The sequence below is a fragment of the Ylistrum balloti genome, unplaced genomic scaffold (genome assembly GCF_031769215.1).
Source record: "Ylistrum balloti isolate Yb309-2 unplaced genomic scaffold, AGI_CSIRO_Ybal_v1 Utg370352, whole genome shotgun sequence".
NCBI lineage: Eukaryota > Metazoa > Mollusca > Bivalvia > Pectinida > Pectinidae > Ylistrum > Ylistrum balloti.
The window spans coordinates 59,242-70,605 of record NW_026782251.1 but is presented as its reverse complement, the minus strand read 5'-3'; the positions used below and the strand labels follow the sequence as shown (position 1 = coordinate 70,605).

Sequence of the window (11,364 nt, the reverse complement as noted above, 5' to 3'; positions counted from 1 at the left end):
CGGAGAGATCTGATCATGTAAGTGAGTTATTTGGTCGGAAAACGTTTCCAGACAAATCGTCCGACTATCGGCCTTGACCTTGATTTAGCCTCGAGTGTCTTGTTTACACAATCTCGTTGCGTGTCACCCTGGCAGACAAGATTTGAGTTAATTATTTAATATGTGACATACATCATCAGATGACCAACTACTGTGACGAACTTATTTGATAATTTTTAATTTTTAAATGACTTATGTTGTAAGAAAATCAGCATGATTTGTTGACGAACGGATTAAGGTGAGGAACATGGATGTTTTCTAAGTGAAGGTAACTGAGAAGATATTGATAGTAATAAAGGGCTGGCTCACAATATCACTATCCCAGCAAACTTGCTCTAATTCCACTTTTAAAATTCCGATTTTTGTGATAATACCAATCCACACCGAAGACACATTTGCCTTCACTTGATTAATAATGTTGGTAATAAAAAAGATAATATAGGCCTAAAAGTCGAATTGTTTGTTATTGAATTTTATACCTTATATCAGAGACGTATATATCACATGTGATATATACGTCTCTGCTTATTTATAAATGATTTTTGGGATTCAGATGTTTAAGTCTGGGTCTGGGAATCAATCCAATTTTTAATATCGCTTAGAAAAGTTTGGAATTGGTATTCTGGACTCAGCTTTTAAAAATCGTTAAAAATAACTGAATATGGCATATTAGTTTTTCTGAATCTTGTTAATTAAAATATACAAGTAGCATATTGATAAGATTTTCAAAATGTCATTAGCTATTCTCTCAATTAAAAACATGGCTTAGTTTTTCTTTTTATATAATTAAAACAGTTGTACTATTTGAATACAGTTGTTTGTCTGTTAGATAAAGATGGAGATATAGTATAAGTCTTTTTTTGCTTTCCGGGGAACCTCAGTGAATTTTAGAACTCATGATTTTCATCTGGTCTCTAAGTAATGGGACTTGTCAAAACAGTGGAAATTATGTTCTCAACCCATCTGAAAAAAATCTACCAAATTTACAAAGACTACACACACACAGAGTTAAAAAAATGAAATTAAAATTGGACAAACTTGCCATGGTTATCCACATATAGAAATGAGCATCAGTTATCATTGTGGTAGGAATCATTGACAATTGGGTGTTTCCCATAAACTCCAATTTTATCTGAGCCCTCAGTCAAATTATTATATAATACACCTAATACAACAATTCACTCTCTGTTTTTCAGGTTTTGATGGAAGTTTCAGAGAAATTATGGAGTTACCTATTTCTATTAAGCAGGAACCACATGACAGTGGGTATGAGTTATCTCCCCCTTCATCAACATACACCACACCTGGTGAGTGTTCTACATTTTGTTCAGGTTTAAGGACATCCAACATTGTTTAATGTACATGATAAATGATTTTGATTGGAGAAAGGTTTTCACAAATTGTACAAACAATATATATAATAGGAATAGAAAGTCAATATAAATTTATATTACTTTTCATAACTGAAGGTACTAGTTTCATTACAACAAAATACTCAGTCTTTTGCTTATTATTTTTTATTCTTTTCATCAGTGAGGTATTTATTTATTCAGTGGAGTAACTGACAATTATATTGCAACAGGATGTTTAAACAGTCTTATGATGAAGTTTTAAACAGAAAGTTTCACTAGATCTCTATTTGCTACCACTAAAAGACTAGAGTGAATGGAAAAGAATTGTCATAAAAAAATACTACACTAAAAATATCTTTTTAGCTTGATCAGTCGAGTGTAAATCACAGGTCTGGGGTTGGAATCCTGGCAGAGGTATTAATGTGAAAATGTATAACATCACCATTGTGAAATTCTAGTGTACACTACAGTATCTTTGGAAAATAAAAAGAGGTGGAGGAGTCCAACATCCTGTGTGGTATTAGTTGGTAGATGCATCGGTAAAAGAATCCTAAGTAGATCCAAAGGATAACAGCAGAGCTACATAGACGATAGGTTCTAACTACTAACTAAAGGATGGAGCATCAACACCAAGGATTCCGTGATCGGTAGTTTTATTAGGTTGACATGTTTCGGCTAGCTAGGCTAGCCATCATCAGAACAGTGGTACATGTATTGGCATAGCTAAGATTAAAATTACAGTTCAGTTGTGACGTAATAACGCATTGTCTTGGTCAGGTGATGATAACAATAGAGTTTGTTACACTATATAAAGTAAAGGAACAAAGGTAGCTATAGATTATATATAATATAATTGTATAGTGTAATGAACTGTATTGTTATCAACCTAATAAAACTACTGATCACAGAATCCGTGGTGTTGATGCTCCATCCTTTATTTAGTGTACAGTATCTTAAGTTATAAAAAAAATGCTTTGTCCTGAAATTCAGTTATTTGATATCTCAAATTTCTGTCTTGTCATTTTCAAGACTTTTCTTTCTTTTTGTTCTTCAGGAAATGGATCCAAAGGAAGAGATGAACCTAAACGGAAGCACCCCAGGTTAACAACACTGCTGTTTGGAAAAGAAGAAATTGTTAATAGTTCAAACAATTATTCTCATCTGAGCAAACTATTGGCCAGCAAACCAAAATATGTCCTACAGACCACTACTGAACAGTGTAGCCAACAAGCGACACTTAACCACCAAGATAGTCAGGTTGTACAATGGTCACAAACCAATCACCAGGAAAGCAGCCAATCAACAGCACTGTTAAAAACCAATCACCAACAAAGCAGCCAATCACTGGCAGTGTTACAAACCAATCACCAGCAAAGCAGCCAATCACCAGCACTGTTACAAACCAATCACCAGCAAAGCAGCCAATCAGCAACCCAATCAAATAGAACTGGCCAACCAAGCAGTCATTTCAGTTCTTCATTTCAACAAAGCAGCCAGTCATTGAACACATCGCCAGTCACTATCAAACACCATAATCAATCATTGATTGGATTTGAATTGACTGAGAGGCAATATGGAGAACAGTCTTCAGCATTAAGAACCAAAAACATTCAAAATAGTCAATCACAAGATGCATTAGAAACCACAGATGCTCAAAGTAAACCCTTGGTGTCAACACTTGAAAATGGAATGCACACAAAGACTGATATGGATACATGTGATATGTACATCAAAACTGAGAATGAAGATGATTACCAGGAGTGCTATGACAAACCGTGTCTATCTGAGAAACAAAATAGTGTTCATGGAGACAAATCTTCAACAGTGTCACGTCCACAGAAAAATTCCTCAATTCTCTCACTTCTGAAATCAGGCCCAGCTTATAGAAATTCATTTAATAATATAGATACTATCAGTCATCAAAATAATCATGTTCCTGTAATTTTAGACACTGTAAGTAAACAAGACCACACCAGACCTGTTCCTGTGGAATTATCTGGTTACCAGGACAATATTTACCACCCTGTTACTATGGAAACAAGAGAAAGAGGACATCGAAGTAGAGCATATACTTTGGATACTGTGGATAGTAAAGATGATGCTGAATATCTGCCATCAGTTCCTCATCGGACTCGAGCAAACACCAGCTCATCAGTCAGTGTTCTTCAGAAATCACATAAAAGGTTATCAGATTTATTGTCAGGACCTTCGTCATCTTCACTTTCATCAACCATCTCTTCTGCTCCTGTAAAGACAAATGATACACAGAACTCTTCTGACCCAAATACTGTAGCTCTGATGATTAAAAACAATAAGCATAATAGTGTCCTCCTCCAGCAACTTCTTACTATAGGTCCCAGTGGGTATGTCAGGCAAAGCCAGGCATCTGATACAGAAACCAAAGACACAAAATCGGGAAATACTACAAATTTAACAGAAAAATCAACACATAATAACACTTCTAGTGCACTTTTAAAACTTCTACATAGACGGAAACAAAATGAAGTTGTTGAAAAAGTAGACAATAGGTCAAATTTAAAGTCAGATTTTCAAGAATGTTTGAAATTTAGTGGTCCTCATCCAAATACTGAACGTAAAACAACAGGAAAACTTGATGCAACTATTGAGAAGCTTTCTTCCATGTTGGTGGATAAAGTTATACAAGGAAGTAAACTATCTGAAACAGAGTTACCTCCTCATATGACTCCATCACCAAGTACAGAGAACCGTTATCAGGAGTTGACGAAAGAGAAGCACCAAGAGAGACCATCTTTACTTAAAGCTCTTGTGAAAGAAAAAATTCACAAGGAACAGGAAAAAGTGGAACGTGAGGCCTTCCTGCTAGAAACATTGAAGAGGAGTCTGGCGGAGCCCCGAGATGAACTGGTAGCACAGTTACCTCTTCCTGGAAAAGATTTCCTTAATTTTTACAAATGTGATTATTGTGGAAAAGCCTTTCCACATAAAGGAACTTTAAAAGTGCATATGAGAACACACAGCATGGAGAAACAAGAATTTAAGTGTGATATTTGTGGAAAGGTCTGTTCAGCGAAAGGATATCTGTTGATACACATGCGAACACATCGCCAAGAATACGGCAATAATCACTGTGAGGAGGCTCTTCCAACACAACAGGAAAATCCTTTGGTTAGTCAGAAGTCACAGGAGGATCTAAACAGATGTTATGTATGTGGGAAAAGTTTCAGTGAGAGCGAAAACTTACGGATCCATCTTCGGATGCACAGCGGAGAAAAACTTTACAAATGCGAAACTTGTGGTAATGGATTTACACGAAAAACACAACTAGCAATCCACATGCGAATTCACACAGGAGAGAAACCTTATGAATGTGAAGTCTGCGGGAAAACGTTTCGCCAAAGTAACGGCCTGAATCTACATATGATAACACACAGTGAAATAAAGCCCTATAATTGTAAGAATTGTGGGGCTGGTTTTGGAAGAAAATCTCATTATGAAAAACACATGCGGTGGCATCGAGGAGAGCGGCCATTCCATTGTAGCGTTTGTGGGAAGGCATTCACTGACAAATTTAACTTATCCACACATTTTAAAATCCACAACCAGAAGAAAGATCATGTTTGTGATCTGTGTGGAAAAGGGTATAATCAGGCGACACATCTAAAGGTATTAACTATTATATTACTGTATTATATGGTAATTAGCCCATTTGCACTTTTCAAACCCTGTCATTTAAAAGCTATCATTGGGACTGATCTATGATTTCTCATCCTCAGTAATTCGAGGAAGTCCTGAATACATATTCAAGAACTTTGATATGACCCAATACCAAAAGATATATTGGGTTCTCAAAATTTATTGAGTTCCACAGGAAAATACATACAAAACTATTCCTGGATGGTAGAATACTCAATAGATATGACATTTTGCTGTAAAAAGCCCACCCCCTAATTTTTAGTCCGAGGTTATGTGCTAGGTTCTGTGGCTTATTGCAGAAAATAAAAACTGTGCATTTTCTGTTGATTAATTGTACAGCCCGAGTGGTTACCTGTTTATAAACAGTTGTCTCCCATCAGCATTCCCAATTTCTTCCATAGAAAATCATTTTACTTCAGGATGGACAATGATCAGTTTAACACTACGACCACTAAAACTGACCTCTGTCCTAACATTTTACTTGTTTTACAGTAAGAACCTCTAGCAATTTCAAGTGTACATTGAGTCATTAAAATTGCTATATAACTGAATTTATAGTCCACTGGCTAAGGCTTGATTGGACATCATTTACAACATAGTCATTTTTGTAGGATTTACTCTGATGATTACAAAGAATGAATTCTAAAATTTCTCATGAGTCGAGTTAAAGAGAGTTCACAAAATTTGAGTGATTCCCACAGAAAAAAATATGAGTCCAGGACTGACAAGTTGGAGTCCCAAAAATCATGGCAATATCTTCATCATTGTAATTTGACTAATGGCTCATGTAATATTAGCATATATATGATAACATACTAAACATGCCTATTCTATCTCAATTGCATGGTCCTAGTGATATCTCATCACCTAACTGTCAAATGAGGTTTCAGATACTTCTTCACATATTGAAGAAGAGTTGTCTCCCTTGACCTGTTTCTCTGATCTGGTAACACACTTACCTTTGTATCATTTAAGAATACTATAGCACTTTAAAAAGTATAATTCATATGTATCTTTTGTTAGAATATTATTATACCTCATCTATAAAAGCAAGAGTTCTATGTGTATACTAATGGAAAATATTGTACTTGATCCTTATACTGTACTGTGTCCTGTGGAGCAGTCATACTTTATTTGGGAAGCAGACTGCAGGTGCTAGTTAATGCAAGGCTCATTAAGGGAAATAACACAGGTGTACTAAATGATATCATTTCATAACAAGGCCCAAGATTAGCCTAAAAAGTCCAAAGAAAATACCTACTGTATTCTCTGTAAGAAAATATCCAAGTTCAGAATCAAAATTCATGTTAAAGTAACACAACCACTAATAAAACATGAAGATAAAAATTACAGATATTCTTATGTGAGTTATAAGGAACATGAGAAAAGACACTTAAGTACAAGTATTGTTATCAACCAGTACTTCATTACTTAATCAGGTATATACAAAATTACCTTCGTTATTGACGGGCCATAACATACAAATCAGGTCAGTTTTACTATATTGAGATAAGTTAAATAACGATTTTCAATTAATTGAATTATTTTTGTAAAGATTAGATCATAAACATCTTGTTCAATTTTGTTGTTGGTGTTAATCTCCCATCATCACATTTGCTTGTTATCTCATTTCAGAACCACATGCAATTTCACACTGGAGAAAGAGGGTATCAGTGCAGTGATTGTGACTCAGTGTTTGAACACAAGAGAACCCTACAGAACCACATCAAGTGTACCCATTTTGACACATACGAGAGATCTTTAACTTCAAAGACTTCATTGAGAAAGTTCCAAAAATTACGAGAAGATGGTAGGGTAGGTGAAACAGACCAGGAACAGTCCAGTGAAACTAGTAGTGACTTTGGCGATTCTAATGATAATGACGACAACGATGAGTCTGTTATATCTGATGGGGATGATATGTATAGTGGAGAAGAGAAATTTGTGATTAAGAATGAACCTGGGGACTGGTATCCTGAAGAGATGGCACAGTCTGATGAAAAGTTAGAGTCGTCTTATGAAGGGGCAGGTCAGTCTGATGAAGGGATGGGACAGTTTGCTGATGATAATGAAAGTAACAAGAACTTGGGAAATGGCAGTCGGGTAAAACCACCAGGCAATACTGTGAATGGCCAGTGGAAAAATCTTAATGAAAGTGACATCAAGAAGGAGGCATTGGATTTAAATATGGGGGAAACAGGATCTGATTTCAATCATTTAGACAAAGGTCAAGGTCACCCATATCATTCTGATTTGAGTCATCCAGAGAAAGGTGAAGGTCATCCATATCAATACCAAAGGGAGACAGAATCTGATTTAAATGATCTAGATGTAGACAAGGGTCATCCATATCCTACAAATTCTGACAACAGTGACACTATAGGCAATAGACATGAAGATTCTAATGAAATCAGTGGTCAGAGTTCAGAGTTCAAACAACAAATTATATCAGCACACCATCAAGCATCATATCTTGATACGGAAGTTTCTACAACACTAACTGGCAGAACTTTCGTGAAAACTGAACTTAATGGCTGTAGTGAAAGAGCCCAGGATCTGGAAAAAATGGGTGATTGTTCAAACAGTGATGAACCCCATTCTGACAATGATCGTGATTCTTTCCAAAGATCAGAGTCTGTCCCGCTGAACCATGGGAATATCCCCTCAAATAAAGCATACATTCAAGTTGAACTAAATCTATCTGACACAGGAACTGGTCGCAATAAGCGACGAGAATTCAACGGCATTTGTAACAATGGTAGTAGTGGCTCTGAGGGAAATGACAGATTTTACAATGGAGAGAAATCCTCGTCTCAAAATAGTGCAATATCGCCAATCAAAAAACGGAGACTTTACCCTGAAATAATGCAGCTGTTAAAGACAGGAAGTGATGTGACATCCAAGGGATATAACTCACTTAACCTGCAATGATTAACAAATAACAGGTATGTTTATAAACCATTATTATAGACTATGAATACTTAAGATTCATTCGTATATTCTTTCATGATGTTAGATTTGTTTTAATGAAATATTCCTCTCTTAGTTGACATTTAACATTGTCTTGGAAAAAACTTGTGCTGAAGGATTTAAAATGGCTATACAAGACAATATAACCATCTAATACAAGTTTAGATTTAGATTCAGTAGAACATACTAATGAACTGAGATACATCATACAGCTGTTTCATCCCGGTATGGCTTGTCAATTGTCGGTGATGATAACAGCCTTAAGTATTATCAAATTTGATTGAAATGAATATCAAAATACATGATGTAGATATAGAGTCATTGATGATTTTCAATATTAAGTCATTTCAAAGGACTGTGAAGTTACAGTGGAGTGATTTCAATAGAACAGACACTTTTTAAACTCAAATTACTGTGAAATTAAGGTTGGCTGGTTTTAATAGAACATACACACTTCATACTTAATTGAGTGTGAAGTTATGGTTGACTGGTTTTAATAGAACATACACACTTCATACTTAATTGAGTGTGAAGTTACGGTTGACTGGTTTTAATAGAATAGACACACTTCATACTTAATGTAGATTGAAGTTAAGGTTGACTGGTTTTAATGGGATAGACACACTTTATACTTAATAATGGGTTTCGCTTTGTAGGCTAACATAATGCAGTTACATTTTTAGCCAATAGTCACAACCTTTAGAATTAGCTGTTACTAAACAATCCTACCTTTCTGATTGGTGGAAATGTGCTAACATCAGTGACATCTAGTGGCAGTCATACACTGTAAACAATATTAATGCCGCCATATTTCAAAGCAATGTTTTGCATGCATATTCTCATTCTATTTTAGGTGATGATTGAAGAGGAAATGGGACAGCAATCAAGTTAATGTCAGGCCAGATTGAACTTCTCTAGTGATCAACAGAGCATGCCTTGTCTACACGAGAGACATGTATAATCTTTCCTGTGAAGATGAATTTAACAAGATGAGAAACATGCAAAATATTTGAAGTGAACACCTCCTGCGCCTTTTTCTTTAACATTTCACCTCTGCTTTAAATTTACTTCTTGACATTTTATTTATTATGACAATGCTTTAGCATTTATTTATTTAAGTCTCTGAAAAATTAATATAAAATTCATGTAATTGGAAAAAAGCAGATGTACATAGATTGTTTGTTGATTATAGGTGCAATCTCTATATAAATATATTAACAATAAGTCAACAGTAACATGTTTCCCAAACCAGCTTTATTCTTATGGTATATTGATAAACCTTTGACATGATTTCATGGAAGATCATTTGTCAACTTCTTGCTTTTTCACATAAAATAAACTGTCAACATGTAGCTTTTCTCAGTAGATGATCCGTTTTCAAATGAATTCTCAGTAGGTTATCATTTTTTAGCCAATTTTCAGATAATCCATCATTTTCTAGCTAATTCTTAACAGATAATTCATCATTTTCTAGCTAATTCTTAACAGATAATTCATCATTTTCTAGCTAATTCTCAACAGATAATTCATCATTTTCTAGCTAATTCTCAACAGATAATTCATCATTTTCTAGCTAATTCTCAACAGATAATTCATCATTTTCTAGCCAATTCTCAACAGATAATCCATCATTTTCTAGCTAATTCTCAACAGATAATTCATCATTTTCTAGCTAATTCTCAACAGATAATTCATCATTTTCTAGCTAATTCTTAACAGATAATTCATCATTTTCTAGCTAATTCTTAACAGATAATTCATCATTTTCTAGCTAATTCTTAACAGATAATTCATCATTTTCTGGCTAATTCTTAACAGATAATTCATCATTTTCTAGCTAATTCTTAACAGATAATTCATCATTTTCTAGCTAATTCTTAACAGATAATTCATCATTTTCTAGCTAATTCTTAACAGATAATTCATCATTTTCTAGCTAATTCTCAACAGATAATCCATCATTTTCTAGCCAATTCTCAGTAGACAATTCATCTCTTTCAAATCTCAAACTTTAGAAGCTTGTTAAGAAAAACTTGTGTTCAGACTTTCAGAGTCAACATCAAACTAGACTAAACATTGTTAAAAATATATTAGCAAGGCAGGATTCCTCATGAAACTACATTTACCAATTTGTTAATACATTGAATGTAACAAACTGACATGGATAAATAGCAATTTATAATTAATGATATCAATTGATTTCATACTTTAAATCTCAATGTTTAATTCAGTTGCCATAGAGATATACATGTATTAATATCATATATAGTGAAATGTCATTTAATGCAAAGGTCAAGCAGGACAGTTTGTGCAAGTAAGGTACTCCTGACCTGACCTTGCCTTGACCAAAAAAGGTGACGGATGTATTGGTCATGGTGTATACTGGAGACTATTAATCGGTACATTCTGACATAGAACATACATCACATTTGGAGCTGCACAGATTTTGTCGAGATTCAGGGATTACATAATAGGGCATCCATGTTCCATGGTCATCATTCCCAACTTTTGGCCGGCACAGAGAAGCTTAACCTTTCAACCTAACATATCTTCATGGATGACTTGCATATTAGACCGGTATTGTGATGTTCGTGAGATGAAAACAATGAACCTGTGACTGTGATTTATACAAACTTACAAAGCATTATAACATGACGTTTAGGAATATTGACAAATATGTCATGACAGTGTAATTAGGATTATCATTTCAAAAACTTGATTACTTACTATTTAGAAATCACAGGTTCCATTTTGTTCTTTGTCATGTATAGGATTATAGGGCTTAAGAAATATGTCTCGGCTTTCACTACTGTACACCAAAACCCTTAAAACCCCTTAAATGTAATGGTCTTTAAATGTAGCAATATTAAGCGCTGAATTTAAGGGGTTTTTAAGGGATTTTGAAAGGTGTATTTTAATGGCCCTTTAAGGGTCAGTGCAAACAGTAGTATTTACTGGTTAAAATCTTACTTATCTGGCAAACATCCAGTGTTTAATAATGTAATAAGCCCACCCATACGGTTATAAGATATATTGAAAAATACTGCTCAATCTCCCAGTACACACAACTTTAAAGAAAAAATCTAAGAGAAAAATTAATCTATTTATATACTGTAGATATAGTAAAAATTAACTTATCTAAGTGTAAACATGATTCCATTTACGATCATTGCCGAATGACTATGCACTGGTAGATTATCTGCGATATGATATCACGAAAAGCGTGCAGAAGGTATGACATTGCTTTTTTCTTGTATTCAGAGTTTTTAGACTGGTCCCATTATTATTTTTATGGTGTCTTTTGGAACTTTGTATTTTAAATGGTATT

The 11,364-nt window shown here is 34.5% G+C and overlaps 1 protein-coding gene across 1 annotated transcript; it reads left to right on the top strand.

Annotated features, from left to right (window-relative positions):
• The first annotated feature begins 2,006 nt into the window (after positions 1–2,006).
• Positions 2,007–9,214, top strand: LOC132553780 (uncharacterized). Its single transcript, XM_060218055.1, has 4 exons — positions 2,007–2,031; positions 2,446–5,036; positions 6,702–8,011; positions 8,890–9,214. The coding sequence occupies exons 1-3, from the start codon at positions 2,007–2,009 to the stop codon at positions 7,995–7,997; spliced, it is 3,912 nt and encodes a 1,303-aa protein (XP_060074038.1). The 3' UTR covers positions 7,998–8,011; positions 8,890–9,214.
• Positions 9,215–11,364: the final 2,150 nt, after the last annotated feature.

Coding starts and splice junctions, on each gene's coding strand:
- LOC132553780 (XM_060218055.1), top strand. CDS start 2,007: ATGGAGCATCAACACCAAGGATTCC. Junction 2,032..2,445: donor GCATCAACACCAAGGATTCC/GTGATCGGTAGT, acceptor TTTGTTCTTCAG/GAAATGGATCCAAAGGAAGA. Junction 5,037..6,701: donor ATCAGGCGACACATCTAAAG/GTATTAACTATT, acceptor ATCTCATTTCAG/AACCACATGCAATTTCACAC.